General features: G+C 37.2%; 1 protein-coding gene across 1 annotated transcript in view; it reads right to left on the reverse strand.

Annotated features, from left to right (window-relative positions):
* Nucleotides 1–9,642: 9,642 nt before the first annotated feature.
* The window catches only part of PTPN3 (protein tyrosine phosphatase non-receptor type 3), a 117,531-nt gene continuing 110,691 nt past the window's right edge, over nt 9,643–16,482 (reverse strand). The window contains exon 27 of the mRNA XM_066560274.1: nt 9,643–13,121. Within this exon, the coding sequence (XP_066416371.1) occupies nt 13,044–13,121 (78 nt within the window). The 3' untranslated portion in view covers nt 9,643–13,043. The remainder of the gene's footprint in view (nt 13,122–16,482) is intronic.

The following is a 16,482-nucleotide window of genomic DNA, read 5'->3' on the forward strand; positions in this document are numbered from 1 at the left end:
CACATGGAGTGGGGGGGTCTCTGAGGGCAGGGGCACAACATGCCAGCCCTGGGGGCAGAAGGTGGTGAAGAGTTTCTCAGGCTGCAGCTGCCTGAGGACGGACATGTAGGCCCGGGGAAGTTCTGGTGAGGGACATGAGACTGAGAGATTTCAGGGACTCACAGGAGAAACCTAGTGGGTGGCTGCAGGCTTTTCCTTGTGAGGGAATGTGGGCAGCTTCCAGGCCGTGGTACCAGGCTGGACAGGCATGGTACAAGGGGCAGCTGACCTGACTAGGGGTCTTGCTTTCAATAAGTGATGGGGACATAACAGGAGAAGATGGGAACACCTGGAAGTTGTGGACTGTGGTTCAAAAATTTTACCTATCAAGACATAAAAAATCATTGGTTAAATTCCTCTCCTCCTTGGGTTACCTTGGCTCAATACACATCATCTAAATAAATCAAACCATTGGCCACTGAAAAAACCCAACAAACTAACCTCAACTTTCCAATTGTTTCAATCCAAATAATTAAGAGAAAATTAACCAGCCTTTTCAACAAAAATTCCAAATTTTCCCCTTTTCCTTTAGCAACCTCCTACAACACATGAACATAACTAGTGGCTGCATTGCAGACACCATCTGTTCCAGCACAACAGCAACTCACCCACTTCTACCCACTCAGCATGACCAGAATTTAGCAATGCATGCTGCATGTGCAAGGGAGGCACATGTGTTGTGAGTGGTGGAGGAGAGCAAACTAGGATAAGGAAGGGACAATCACTGCTAGAGGGGGAGCAGAGTGCAGCTCTGCAATGAATCCTTCTTTTTGAGAGGATAACAAGTTGGCCACACTCGAGTTGGGTGAGAAAAATTCATCCTGGGATAACCAAATGTTTCTCCATCTTGCAAACTGCCTAGCACTGATGCAGCCATCCAAACCTATTGCTTCCTTGCCACCAGCCACAGCCAGCAATCCAATCATATTTTAGTGTGAAAATTTTCTAGTACTGTGCTCCACAGAGTATTTTCCATGGGTAGGGCATCTCATGGAATATGAGTAAATCATTCTGGTAGTCAGCCTGGGAATTCTGGCATCAGCCCTGGCATGGGCAGAGGAATACAACTTGGCCCTCAAATTCTCTTCCCTCGTCCAATAGTTTTGCTCTGTGGCCATGAGATTCTGCACCTAACCTTGGGGGAAATACAAATTACTGTCTCTCACAGGACTGTAAAACAAACTTTGCTTGGCAACAAGACACAGTGCCTCGTCTGTGGGAAGCTATGCAAAAATGCATTCTCTTCTGCTGAACTTCAGCTCTAGCTACATCCTCCCTGTCCCCAACAGGGAATGCATGAAATCTACCAAGACCTTTTTCTGTAAGCATTTTAAACAATTAGCACAATTCCATGAAGGAGCAATTTCTGTGAAGCAACAGGAACACAGTGAGAACAAGGTTGTGCCCAGGGTTTCAATTATCTTTGCAGAAAGGCTCTGTGCAGAAAGCACTGAGGGCTTCCTCTCAAGGCACATTGCCAGTGCTGTACTTCCAGTTTCTATGACTTTATGCTCTCTTGCTTGCTATACTTGGATAATCCAGGTTCCATGCGGTATCATTTCCTTTGCACTTGGATGCTTTGGTAGTTCCATCAGCTCACACAGCTAAACTTCTGCTCTTCAAATATCTGCTGAAGTTATATCTGCCTCATTTCTGTAATTGAGCAGTTATTAAAGAAGTTATTTTCTCCTATATTTAACCTTTGTGTCACACCTCTGTTTCCTTATATACCATGGCTTGGTTGACTGTGCATGAATAAACTGTTCTGTCCCTCCTCTGCACTAACCCAAAAGCTCATTGGAAGTGGGATTGCATTTGATAGTTATGTGCTCAGCATCAAGAACCCTAACTGCATCAGATTACAAACTTGAATAATAATTGGCTTGATTAGGGCAAAAGGCATGATATGTAAACCAGTGCTTGAATATACACTGAATGTAATCATTGCTACATAAAGTATTTTATTTTCCCTGCTCTCTGCCATCTAAACTCCCTGAAATGCCAGGAAATCACTTTCCTAAGTCATTACCCTTAAAATAATCCTCAATTTACATAACCTTGTTATGACAGAAGAGCAAACAATTTATGCAGATGGCAATAAAGCAAGCAAGATTCAGTGTCACTTGAAGTAGTAAATTATGTATGTATTACAGGAATCTACAAAAGCAAAATCCTATGCCTATAAATAATAAAACCAGTTTATATACGGATTTTTTTTTCAATAGTTTGAATCAAGTTTTTACTTCAATACAAAAACTACTGTAGCATGCTAGAAAAAACCCACTCCTTATTTATACATATTATTTATATTACCTGTATGGCCAGCTTCATTTTAAACTGACCCTTTTTAATACTGTTTATGGTTGAGATGTCAAACTGAATATATGTGTTCTCCGCCCATTTTTGGAGCTACTTTTGTTATTCACTTAAATGTTCTGTTGTCTCTTTCTATACATGTGCTCACATACACATCTATCTCTCTCTCTCTAGACACGCCCTTCCTATCCTGTCTTGATAAAGAGATAGTATTTGAAAGTAATGCCATTTAAACAAATCTTTAGGACTCCTGCAAGAGCACTTGCCAAAATGGAGCTTCTCAGTTACACAGCTGACGAGTTGTAAGCCAGGCCAGCTCTGAGCAGTTGCTGCCATAGAGGGCGAAGTTGAGTAACAGAGGCCAAAGAGGAAAAAACCAGCATCCGGCCATGAGGGAACAGATGATTTTGAAAGGGAGCTCAGACTGGCTGTGGCACTCCCTGCCACAGGGACTGAAGATGGACAGCCTGCTTCCCTTAGTAAAAATCCAAGGGGAATGGGGAGGAGAAAGAAGCATAGCGAGCTCCTTGTAAATGGTTATCCTCCAGTCTTATCCTCCTCAGCAGGTCTAATAACTCTTGGGTTCTGTAGATTTCCTGCATCCTGCATAGCATCTAGGCTATGTTCAGTCTTAACTTTCCTTCAGCTGGAAGTTCTACTTCTTCTCAGTTCCTGATTTTCTTACCAAAGTAGGAGAAATATCCACTGTATAAGAAAGAGTTCCTACAGAGGTGGCAGTTCCCCAGCTGGGTGCCCAAGACAGCTTTAGACATTTGCTCATGCATTGACATCTCATTTGTTAGAGCAGGCAGAGTTACTGAGTTAGCAGAGATGGAATATCACAGTACTGAGAGCTGTTCTTATGGAGAAAACAACATCCTCTATTCAAAATGCAAGTGTCGTCAGCAGTACCATGTGGGGAGGTTTTTTTGTAATAGTGTTTCTAAAACTAAAATAAAAGCCCAAAACAATACAAAACAAAAAACCTGAAACAAAGCACAAAAAATATCACAAAACAAATGAAAAATCAAACCAGATGGACAGATGAAAATAATTAAGCCCTGACTCTCCTAAAAAACCCAAAAAACAAACAAAAAAAAAACCACAAAAAACCCCCACTCAGGAGGCAGCAACAAGTAACTTTGTAGGCAAAATGTATTTCAGTTTTGGGCACGGTTACCTGAATGCTGGAGTCACTGCAACCTTTTAAGTGTTATACATAAGCAAATTGTCCCCATTTGAAAGCAGCAACCTCATGCTAACTTGGAATCTGTATAATTGAATGCAAAGAGCTACACTACATTTCCATGACATTTGTATGAACATGCATGAGCAGAGTTACCCAGATCAGGGCTGAGGACTCTCATGCTCAAAAAGGACAAACCACTTAGTAAGGAGCAACATTCAGTATTTAAATGAGAATTTATCAGGTCTAAAAGAACAGGGCATTTGTACTGACACAGAAAGCTCTGAAGGCCAAATTTACACTTCAGCAGGAACAAACCCATTAGCAATCAGCACTCCTATTCCCACAGCACTCTGGGCTACATCAAAGTATACAGTGAGGGTTTTCACACACCTTTCCACCCTGTTATTATCATCTGACACCCCAGCTCACATCATTATTTGTGCCAGTGCAACCTGACTGTCCTTAAGCAATTAACCCTTGGGACTGAGAGACAGCTAGTGCTGAGGAAACCTTTTTCTATCAGTGCCAATTAACTAATTTTTTAAACTGTAGCTGATGTACAGATGGACTAAAAGGCTCCTGATATAAATGATGCTGCATCTTTTGTGGGTGGGTGCTAAATACAATGAAATAGAAGTAAATCAGAACACCTTTGCTTAAAAATAGTGTTGCAGTTCTTTGAGCTCCCCAGTAGCAGTGTCAGGCCACACAAGGGTAGAGGAGTGTACAGAGGAGTCTGGCCTTTTATCATGCTCCAGCAGAACATTGGTGCCCCTTATTCCTGAAGATAGACCTAGAAATCTGAGCTGGCTCTGAACCCAGAGAGCAGCAGCAATGACCCCAGTCTCCCCAAATGACTCTCCCCAGTGAGTTAGTCTCATAGGGTTCATTTTAACAAATTGTGAACTCTTAATTTTGCCACTCAAAATGAAGAAACAAGTTTTCTTAGCAGATTGGCTTTTGCACATGCCACCTTTGCATATTTCTTTTTTAGTATATGAAACCCAGTTTAATGACATTGTACTAGGACTGACAAAAAAAAAGAAAATCCCAAATGGACATGAAACCAGATATTAATAATTTTTATTATATTAGTTAAAATATTTTACTTTGAGTACTAAAAGGAAGATAAGCTAAATTGATTCACTGCTTGAAAATGCTTATATCACTGAACTAAGGCATGAAAAAGCTAGACATGAAAATAACATATATACAGCAGAATGCCATTTGACATTTATATTCCCAATTGTAACAAATTCAAGCAAGACTGTTAAAAGGGAGGTTCTCTTGCCTATGACTGTTCGTTAGGAGTCTTTTGTGTTACGTAAAGGCATCCTTCCACATTCCTGGGTCCCTGGTGGAGCACCTCACTCCTCTGGTAGCCAGTACCATAAGGGGTAGCCAGTACCATAAGGATTTTAAAGGATTACCTTGTACGGAGGAATGGAACACCTTCATGACCAAACATCACGTGTAACACTCAGCAAGTTAAAGCCCTCTTCTCCCTTCTAGCCATAAGCCATGATACAGCTACAAGCTTGGAGTTTACTTCTGCTTTATCTCCTCCAAAAGGCCCTTCTTGCATCCTATCTTGCTATCAAGCTGTGAAGATAGCAGTACATCTTTCCATAAATGGATTCATTTGGACTTCCAGCAAAACCTTCATCTTGAATAGCTGTGTACCTGTAAGACATCCCAACGTGCACACATATCCTGTGTCCAAGCTGCCTAGACAGGTGGTTTTGGCCTTGTTCTCCCTTTCACTGAGATTTTATTGAATTTGTAACTTCATCATGAAGGGTTATTGGCCTCAAGCTTGAAAAGACTAATCAGTAGGCAGAGCGACGCCTTGTAAACCGCAAAACGTGCTGGCTAACAACCATCCCAGTTCTTAACAAAATCCCAAACATATTTTCAGGTCAATGCTCTATCCATCTGTTAGTGTTTCATTCAATGTGTTCTCTATTTTGAAACTTATGAAACTTATTTCAATATGCATGTAAACAGAAATAATTCAAGAACAGCATCACTGGGCTCTGATTTGTTGTGAAAACGTGATCACCATCATGGGGCAACAGACGGTGTAGAAGATTACTCAGGCATGCTGGTGAGTCCCCTGAGAACATGTGAAATCCCAAAAGGAAGGACAGGCTGCAGATTTCATACATAGGAGCAAAAAAGAAAATCTGCACTCAAATGGTTATGTGGCCTTGCATGACATGACTGCAAAGGTTTATTCACTTAATTAATGAAGACAATCCTCTTTCATAGAACTTATTGCAAGTGAAATATTCCTAAGAATTTTTGACTTGCTTGGTTTCTTGGTTTCTTTTTTTTTTTTAAACAGTGGTTTATAGACCAGACACTTCCCATACAAGCTTGATTGCTTAGATAAAATTCAAGCTGGATCCACATATGATTTCTTAGATGATTCTTATCAAAAAGGCCAATAACTTTTAAATGTAATTCTTATTTGCTTTTTGAATAAGCCACAGTAAAACCATATAGCCAAAAATGCTTTATTTGACCATTAGCCATATAACCAATATGCATAAAATGGTGGCTATATTTTTTTTCAAAACAGTTCCAAATCCCAAGAAAGCTCTACTGAAAACATTAAACAACCCTTTTTTCCTATAAAAATAAAAAAGAAAAATTATATATTCAAGAGGTGTCTACACTTTTAAACAATAAATTAAACTTTGTAATATCAACATCAATTTACATTTCAAATGATTTAAAAGAAAAGTACAGCATAGAGTACAAGATAATATCTTTCTTTACCTTCCAAATGCATCAAATACATTCTTTTATTCCTTTAATGCACTGGCACCTAAGATGCTAGAAGAAACTATAGAGTGCTTCAGGGAAAAGAAAAAAAAATTTAAAGACCTTCAGATAGAGTCCCTAAATAGATATTCCCTTCCAAGATTTTGCTGACAAAAATGCTAACTGAACTTTTATGAAAATACAAGCTTAGTGACTAGAATAGTGAAATTTTCTTCAAAACTTGCAAAAAACCCCAAACAACTTCAGCTTTCCCAACTGTTATGCAATTTATCCCAATACTATAAACACATTTCCATATCAGTTGTAATCAGTTTTAACCATTACATTATTTGTGAGAATGAAAGGCAGGAAGATTTTTAAAGCTTTTATAGGACTGTCCCCATTATATACCTTGTATTTCTCTATCAAGGTTACACAGTGAAGTGTGAAAATCTAAATAAATTATGTGTAGTGCTCACCACATAGGTTATTGGAATGTAAGCACTGGTATTCATCATTTATTTTGCAAAACTGGGATTAGAAATAGATTTACATTTGAGTGCATTTACTAATTCCCCACCTATTTTCTACTGACAGAAATTCAGTTCCTGCTAAGCCCCAAGTTTTCAATCATGTATGCAAAGCTCTGAATTAGAAGGGCCCTGATCAGGACTAACCCAAGTGCTGCCACACTCACCTGCTGCTTAACTGAAGCTAATGAAGCCCACTGCCATTATCACTGCTGGGCTGAGCTTTTTGGTTTTCTGGAATGAAGTGCTATGATATCCTTGCAAACCCATACAGATACACCTAATCTCACTTTGAACTAAACTGCTGAGGTTAGATAATACAAATACAACCCCACTAAGACCAATCTAGGCTGTGGATTTACTGCGCATTTACTATTTCTCTTTCCCAAAGGAAGGCAGCCCTTTTTCCTTACTTCCTTGCAATCAGGATTGCAACCAACCATGTACAAGAAAGTTGACAAATAATGAGGCATTTGGGCTGATGATGCACTTTCTGTGCTTTAGTGGCCGCACTGCACACTAGCTGAGAGCCAATTTGCTTTATGACTAGGTGAGCTGCCCCCACAGCTAAGAAGGTACTTCTAGCAGCTAACCTTTGCATCTTGTAAGAAAAACTATTTTTTTTCTTTTTAAAAGATATATTTTGTACAGAATTTGGTAAACAGTCATTTCTTACTTGAATATTTAGATATTAACTTTTTTTTTTTTTAATTTTAAAGCTTAAATTCTAGCTTGGTGCAAGACCACTTCCTTGCAAGTTCCAAGGACTGTTTACAAAATGTTTATACTGCAAAAGGCTGATACAAATATGATGCTACTCTGGCTTAATTTGGTAAGTGATGTTAGGTGAGGGGTTAAATAGCCCTAACAAAGCATCATCTTCCTCTTAAGCATGCAGGGCAACCTCAACAGGATTGCAGGCAACCTCAACAGCAGGGCAACCCAGCCAAATGCAGATTTCATTTATGTCTCAGGAAAAGACATCTAATGAAAACAGACAATATAGTTTCTAAGAGGAAAATATTTAAGAGGTTTTTTTTAATGTTACGTAAGAGCACAAACCAATAGATGAGGAAAATGTTCCGCTTAAAATTATTTTCTAGGTGGGTTTGACAAAAATTACATCCCACGGCCAACAGTATGGCTCTCTATCACTCACAGAAGTGTTTTAAAGGAAAAAGAGTAAAAAAATAATATCTTTTCGATCTCTACTTTATCTGTTAAAAACATTTTCATGTTCACAATGTTTGATTTTTTTCTTTTTATATTTAAGTTAAATCTAGGTCTTATCTGTCCCAAGGAAAACATTTCTTACATGCTTTTCTATATATCTTTATGATTTCTACCACTGCTATCAGCACTGTTTAGAAAAGAGATCAGTTTGATACTGGTCTGAACAACACACTGCCCCTTCAGCAGGTGAAAGAAAAACCTCCTTTCTTAAGCAATAGTAATTTTGCCTGTCTGAGACAAAGCCAGTTTCACACTTGGAGGAAACCTCAAAGTAATTTTATAAGGCAAACCAATGGCATTTCCAAGAAACAAAATCAGGTAAGTCAAGTAAACAGAAGTTAAACAGTTAACAGTAAACGGAAGTGTTTCACTAATGTCTATTAAAATAAACACTTTAATATTTTAAATACAACTTTAATTAAAGGTTAACCTGCATCTAAACTCAAAATAAAGCACAAACTAAGACAACTCTTAGTCAAGCAGTCTGCAAGAAAATGCCCCCTCTTGAGATGAATTTTCTTTAAAAAAAAAAAAGAAAAAAAAAAAGGACAACAATATTTCCTGGTCTCTTATAGTCCATACAATTTGTTTTTTCCCATAACATTACTGATCCTCAACATTTGCTCTTTATATGAATGGTACGAATGCTACTGTCACAGAGTTACTCTAAGCTGAAAAATGGTTAAATCCATTGATATTAGGTGGTACTTCTTCTTTTGATTCGGAGAAACTTCCTTTTTCTTTAGAATGACAGGCTTCAGTGATTGCAGATGCTACTGTTTGAAGCTTATACAGTGTTAAGTAGTCTAAAACTCAATCATATTGCATTAGACTGGTATATTTAAACTGTTAATGTAAACTACAGTTAAAACAGACAGCCATTTGAGATGGCTGAGAACTATCAGTGTCAGAACTTAAATGCAAGAAACCCATATAATCAAAACATTGTTTTATATAATGAATTAATCATTTACATGGCCTTTGAACAAAATATTTAATGAAAACTTTACCTTCCATATAGCTTCAATTAATAAATGCTTTTAACCAAGCAGAGTGCTTGCAGGTTACTAATCAAAATACAAACATTTCCCAGCACATGTTTTCTGGAAAGGCTGAAAGAATCAAATAAACTTGCACTTAAATGCTACATTTCAGGATAGAAAAATAAAGCCATTATCAGTGAAATAACTATGTTTAAATTATAATTGACTGAATATGAACCATGTCCATCTATTTTGAACATTTATGCATTTAGTCTGACATAAGAATACTGTCTATAGGGAAGAGCTTTTTTGTAAAAAGGTATCATACTATAAAGCCAATGCAAAGTTCATTATATAGTTCAGAACTAGAGTTCTTTTAAAATAGATATATATTTAACCAAGTATTGCAGAGTAGGAAATATGAGGCACCAAAAAAGGAAAAAAACTGAGTGTATATGAAGACTTATTGCTGAATTTGTGGGTACATTTTGACTGCATATAATTTAGTATCAACACTTAAAAGACAGGATAATTAAAAGCAAACCCCTAGATTACATTTTTTTTGTGTAAAACACCACCACTGTTCAAGGTTTGGTTGTATTTTAATGACTTGTATTTCATACAGCTGGTTACACAAAAGGCATTCATGGTTTAGGGTGTTGTTTTTCTTATTTTTAACAAATAGCAAGACCTGTCCCTTTCACCTTTATCTCAGAAGTTTTCCTCTGTGAGATTTCTGAAGACATGCTGAATAGGCAGTTTAGTTCCACATCAAATATAAAGCCACTAAGTTAAAATTTGTTTAATTCCGTAGAAATAAATGTTAGTGTATTTCACAGTGATGAAAACATCAATGGTTCATTGCTCCCTCTTCATCCATCACCACCACACCAGACATTTTGAATACTTATTTTCATGACCATGCCAGCACAGGAAAAATCAAGGGTAAAATGCTTATGAAGGTTATACAGAATCTTTTCTTCACGGCATCTTCTACCACTTGCCAACTGCTTGACAATTAAAAACTGTGTGCTCACGAGTTTTAACTCCCACCAAAATCCCCCCAAACTAACCATTTAAATCTAAATCTTCATGATTTCTTAATTTTTGTGAAAACAAAAGCTGGCAGTAAGATGTTTTCATAATTATGCTTTCATTGCAAGATCAGATCTAAGGCATACTTCATTCAGTGCAAAGTCATCACACACTACAGAGAGAAGACAAAACCCCTTCAATTCTCCTATATGGATCCTACAGGTACATGTGCAAAACCCAGCAAGACTGAAATAAAGATGGACACAATATACAAGATACTTGTGTAGTTAATATTTCCTCCTAGGTATTAAAAAAAAACCCAAACCAAACAAAAAACTTATAGAGATTACTATTTATATAGCTTTGAGCATTCTCTCTGTGGCCACAATTTCAAACAAGTCAAAAAAATCCAAGAGCTCCCCAATGGTATTACCAAACCCATCCAAGTTTACCAAAACAAGAGCAGCATTTGTTGTCACAACATGACAGTCATCCTTTAAATGCACACATACTAACCCAAGTCAAGCCTATATCATGTATCTTGAGACTGGAATTATACGAGAAATACATTTACAGTGCTTTGGTAAGTACATATTAAACATGAAGAAACATAAATAGCAATTGGAATATAGGAATAACCTTGACCACAAAGAAACAATGAGTACTTCCATGAAAGACACAGATGTCACAAAGATGCTCTAAATATTTTCTTACAATTTATTTTCTTGCCTTTTTTCACTTCTTGACAAACTATTAAGTGCAAGTCATGCCAACTGCAAGGGATGACTCTGAGACCTGGGAGAGAAAAACTTAAAAAACAAAAAAAATAGATGTTTTAACAGACAAGCACACAGGTAACAAAGCTTCCCAAGTAATATGTGCAAGTCCACTATCATTTTACATTTGGAGTCACAGACTGATTAAGCTACCTGATGCAGTTTAGCAAGATAAGAGTGAACCACTCTTCTGGTTTTTAATCTATGCCCAATCAAGCAAGATGACAATGATCCAAAATATTACAGAAAACTCCAGTTGAAGTGAAATTTGGAATGCACTATGTGAGGATGAGCACAAACCTATTCACCATTCAAGCTAACAAAGCCAAGAAGGTTTCCATGTTGCCAACTACTCTGCACATCTCAATTAAAACTCTTTTAATCAATAACAGTAACCAGACATCCTCTTCAGCTATAGCTAAAATTGTAATCTTGGAGAAAGGATCAAGCCTACAAAAGACAAGTCAGCAATTTAGCTCATCCTACATGCACTTTCTAGTTACCTTCTGAGGGAAAAAAACATAGTCTTCCAGTAACATGAGAGATGCATATTGTACAGCTGTGACAGTTTCTATAATGAAACTCCAGCAATAAAGATAATATCCATAATACAAACCATAATTCTAAAATACATCTGAATATGTGTGTGCATATATATCTCTCTGAAAAAAAAATTATCTAATTTTCTCTTTTATACATATAAACATCTGGCTAATATGCCCCATAAAAATTTTACCCTATTTAGGACTAATTTTTTAAATAAGAGAGTTTTAAACAGTCCCTTAGAATATTTTTAAACACTATTAAAAAATTAATAACTATCTCAGGTTAATCAAAAAGCACACACAAAATAATTTAACATTATACAAATGTGGTTATACTGTTCAGAACGTCCAATTCTCTCATCTGAAATGAAATAGAGACCAGTGTACCTTAGGGTGAATTATTCATCAATGTACAAATTCATTCTTTCTTTCCATGTAAATCTTCAGGTGAATTTAACTGCATTTCTGCATAAGCAAGAAACACAGTAAATCTGGAGAACTCTTGCAAAAGGGAGTCGTGTTTCGCTGGATAAGAGCGCTTTGCTGGAGGGCAGCAAGTCAATATTTTATCACCATCTGAACACTAGCAACACCTGTGCCCTTGTAAGCTTCACACCTTGAAATAGCAGCAACGTATTTGATGGGTTCAGTAGTAATTTTTCTTCCAGTATTGGATTAGACTACTTTGCATATACAGTAAGTCAAAAGTCTAGTACTTGTGTGCAACATTAGTCCACATTTACATCTGAGAACTCATAAATACACATGGAAACAAACATGACAGAGAATTAAACCTCATTTTAAGTTAAAATGTTTTCAGTACACATATAGAAACAGCAGTGAAAACTATAAAGGAGATGGACAGCAGAAACAGAAGAAAAGGGGTGCAATAACTAAAACTGTATGAAGTAGGTCACTGTCAAAAGGGCAAGTTGCAACTAAAATTGATCAATAGAAGATGTAGACTGTACCACCTGCATAAATACCTAACTGCAGCATTATTTTCACATCACATACAGTAGATGTGATTTCTAAGCAGCATATTATAACAGCTGGCATACTCACTAATAGATTTACGGTAACTGAATACTAAATTTCTCCAGCTCAGTGTACAGTAGTTATGCATTAGCCTTTAAAGCTCTTCGTCAGCCTTTTAGTCAAGGTTACAGTTCCATGGATATCTAGTATCCCAATAAGAAAGTTACAAATATTCACCTTCAATGAGCTTTCATATGATACAAATATATTAAATACCTTCATAAGATGAACCATTTCAATAATAGGAGTTTTCCTTTTGCTATTTCAAAGGAAACACAAGGAACTTTGTAACTTCCAAAGTAAAGGGTGTTTTAAGGCAGTAAAAGATGTGTGTTAAGGTTTCCATGATTGTTTATGGTTGTCTATGTGAATAAAGCATATTACACACAATTGCTGTCATATATTTATGTGACTTTGTTAGACTGTACATGATTTAGCAATCTTCTTGAGAAATTTAAAGTGCCACAGTTCATATGTGCTCATCTGTCTTTTCATGGGCTTCTAGTCCATTCTAGTTGCTTTCAGAAACAAGCCCTTGCTTTACTTAAAGAGCAGGTTTTTAGGCAAAAAAATCATCCTTCACTGCTGTGCTAACTGGAATCCAGTGGTCGAACCAATCCTTCTTTGTAAACACGAAGAATAGCTTCACAAACAAATTTGTATTGACTCTGTGGAGGAAAGAAAACACAAAAACATTTATGGATGTTCAGTTAAACTGCTGATTAGACAGTATTATTGAATAGGACTAACAGATCCACAGCTTCCTTTTTTCCTGAGCAATGACAGGAGAGGAGCTACAAGGATGGGAGGAGAAAATCCTACTCCTCTGTCTGTGTTCACGGTAAACAAAGCTGACATTTACTCTTCCTTGAAGGACAAGCATTTAAAAATCACACACCAAGGAAAATATAGTTCCCCAAACTAAAATTATACATGTTTAATTTTCAGGGAAAAGGAATTATTTGTAAAAACTATGCATGACTTTGACTAAATTTAACTTGATATTTACCTTCTTTATATATCTCATCTATTTTGGGAGGGGTTTGGTCGTTATCTGATTATTATGAGTATTCTGAGCTTGCCAGTCTTGCAGTTACATATTACTGGGCACATTTAAGGTTGACATATAGGATCTATAGGTGTGACTACCTAACTGAAACCCTTATTTTTTTTCCCCCAAACAACCTGCAGTACTGCACAAGGAGTCACTTTATTTTCAGTTTTTGATCAGACCACATATCTCCTTTTGTAACAGAAGGGGATCAAAACCTTTCAAATTAATATTTTTGAAGATGAGCGGCCACATTAATTCTTCTCTCACTCAACATTTTTATCTCAATTAGATCTCAAAGTCTTCACAAATTAGAGTTTCTTTCCTGCATTATACTATTACAAAGACTAGCTCTTCCACAACCTTGTAACGTAACTATTTGTTAAAAACAATTGGCCTGTAAGCCTCTTCCTAAAAAGTGATACAAGGACACATTATCAATAGGACTAGTGCAGAACTAAAAATCCAGGTAGCCTGAATAAATTTTTTTGACTAACACAATCCTGAGAACACAAGATGATTGAAATTTAAAAGAACTTGCAAAGATCAAAGCATCCTCACTTCTTCTGTGAAACTACTATTGTCAAAACCCCCAAATGAACCCTTTTCTCCAAAGTTTCATGACATATATTGAGAGAAGCAAAGCTTCCTATTTTTCATATCCCTTTTTTCCATCTTTGACATGTTCTCCCAGCTGCTCTTGTATTGTCAGCTCCCATCAACTCTTCTGAAACATCTGGAAACATTCTCCCACCATCTCCCAAAGGGAGGGGCTAAAAGATAACATTTGGACTGTGAAGGACCTTAGGTTGCCTCTATATACCAGCAGTTAGGAATGATATTCTTGTCCATAACATAATACAACACATTTTCTTTTAAGTACAGAAAAACTTAAAGGAAAACAGGAAGGTGGAAATGAGTTTTCTGCATCTCAATTTTCCCAGCTTTTCTTCAACCTTTCAGTCAATTACTCCCACCTTCAATAACACTTTGTTCTTATTTCTTAATTACCTTGTCTCTTCACTGTTATTGTCATTTCCATATTTCTACTGCCTGAACAAGCCAGATGTGGTATTTAGCTCTCTGTTCAATACTTCTGTTAACTTGGGTGATCAAGTTACTGAACAAATAAAAGAATCAGCACTTCACCATTGCTTCCTCTGACTCAATCTCTGACTACTTGTTTTCCTTGCTCTTATCTGTTGTATGTATTCTAACTGCTCACTCAGCTGGTAGCTACTTCTATTATGTACATCCTAATGTATTCTGCATTGCTTACCTATCTAATTTCTCTTTATTGGTTAATCTTTCTTTTTTTTAATGGAAGGCCATAGAGTTACACCAACTTTGTTATAGATTCATCATTTTGGTTGAATGATGGATTTGCTTTTTTTGCTGCTCACATAACAAAATTACTGGGGTCTTTGAGAAGCTACAGCTTCCATAGGATTAACAACAGACACTAAACTGACCAGGTAATAGCTCTGATCTGTTCATTCTTTTTGAATATGCCCCGTCACAACATGTACCTGGCAAATCATATCACCTTGGAATTGGAGCGCACACACAGTCCCCCCCATAGGGCAGCTGAACATGCTCTAGGCAAGGCTATTAAAACTGAACAATCCCTTCATTACAACTGAAGAATCTCTAACAACTTCTCCCAGATACCCTAAGCAGGATCTCAAATATGAGAAGCGAGGCTGGCTGGAATGGGATGGGAATGGGATAGAGTACCCAGGATAGATCGAAATATTAACACGCAGCTCTCTGGTATTCTGTTTTCTCACAGTTCAGTGCTTGCTTCTGTGTCTCATTTACAGCACAGAATGCCAGTTTTCTCACTGGTTTTCACAACAGTATCTGCCTTCTTCAGAAATAACAGGCAAATTTAGTTTCACAGTATTGCTGCTACAGATCATTCCTCTCCTGGTTGTGCTGACAGCAAACTCTGTGACACAGCAAGCAAGGTAAAGAATCCTATTTTAGATATTCATTTTCCACACCAGGAGCCTGACTGTAACTGTATTTATTACTATTTCCTGTATTCTTCAGTTATGTCAAAGTGTGGAGTGAAAGGACAGTTCTGGCGGATTTCTGTTGTAACAAAAGGGATTCAGTCTTCTGGCAAGCTGAAGTTTACTTCAGGTTTTTACATCTGATTCTCATGAAGAGAACCACTTCTAGAATGTTGAAGCTTGAATTTGTGTAAGTAATTTTAGAACCTGAGGGGTATAGACAGGTGCAACTCCAGAAGTTAACACTCAGCTTCCTTAAACTTGAAGCTAGTATTCTTCATCTCATGACCACTTTTGTCACCAGCTCAGCTTTCACTTCAGCAAGGAACAGGCAGGGCACCCTTCAAACAACTCCCTTCCAATCACACAGTCCCGACCCTCTTCCATAAGATGAGACAGAAATGCCCAATTTAATTGTTGGCTTTCTGTGTTTAAACCCCCTTACTTTCATTTCTCATAGGGCATTTAGCTCTCCAAGATAACCCACACTCAGAATTCTTGTCATCAGCCTCTCCTAAAGAAAGAACAAACTCTCATCCTTCATCCATCTCTAATGTCAATATGCTCATTTCCAAAGCTGACAAAAAATGGCTCTCATGAACTCAAGTTGTCTCACTTTCATCTTAAAATTGCCATCTACTTTCATGTTTCTGTTATTGGTGCTACACAACTTGCCCTTAGTTTTTTTCCCAACTAGGTAGTGGCAAAATTAAAAAAAAAAATCTATATGTTCTTATAGAATTTCTACTCTAAAGTGGCCTTTTGAAAAGCTACTTCCTACTTTTCAAACCAGGCCACAAACACTTCGATTTTACCTTCAACTTAATAACTTCCTATGGTGTTCTGTACCAGAATAAAAAGCAAGAAATTATTCTAGCCTAGCAGAGAATTTAGACAAAGGACCAGGAGGAGATGATCAGTACAAGTCTGACTTTGGGCATTCTAACGACTTACAATGTA

The sequence above is a fragment of the Molothrus aeneus genome, chromosome 1, assembly GCF_037042795.1.
Source record: "Molothrus aeneus isolate 106 chromosome 1, BPBGC_Maene_1.0, whole genome shotgun sequence".
NCBI classification, from domain to species: Eukaryota; Metazoa; Chordata; class Aves; order Passeriformes; family Icteridae; genus Molothrus; species Molothrus aeneus.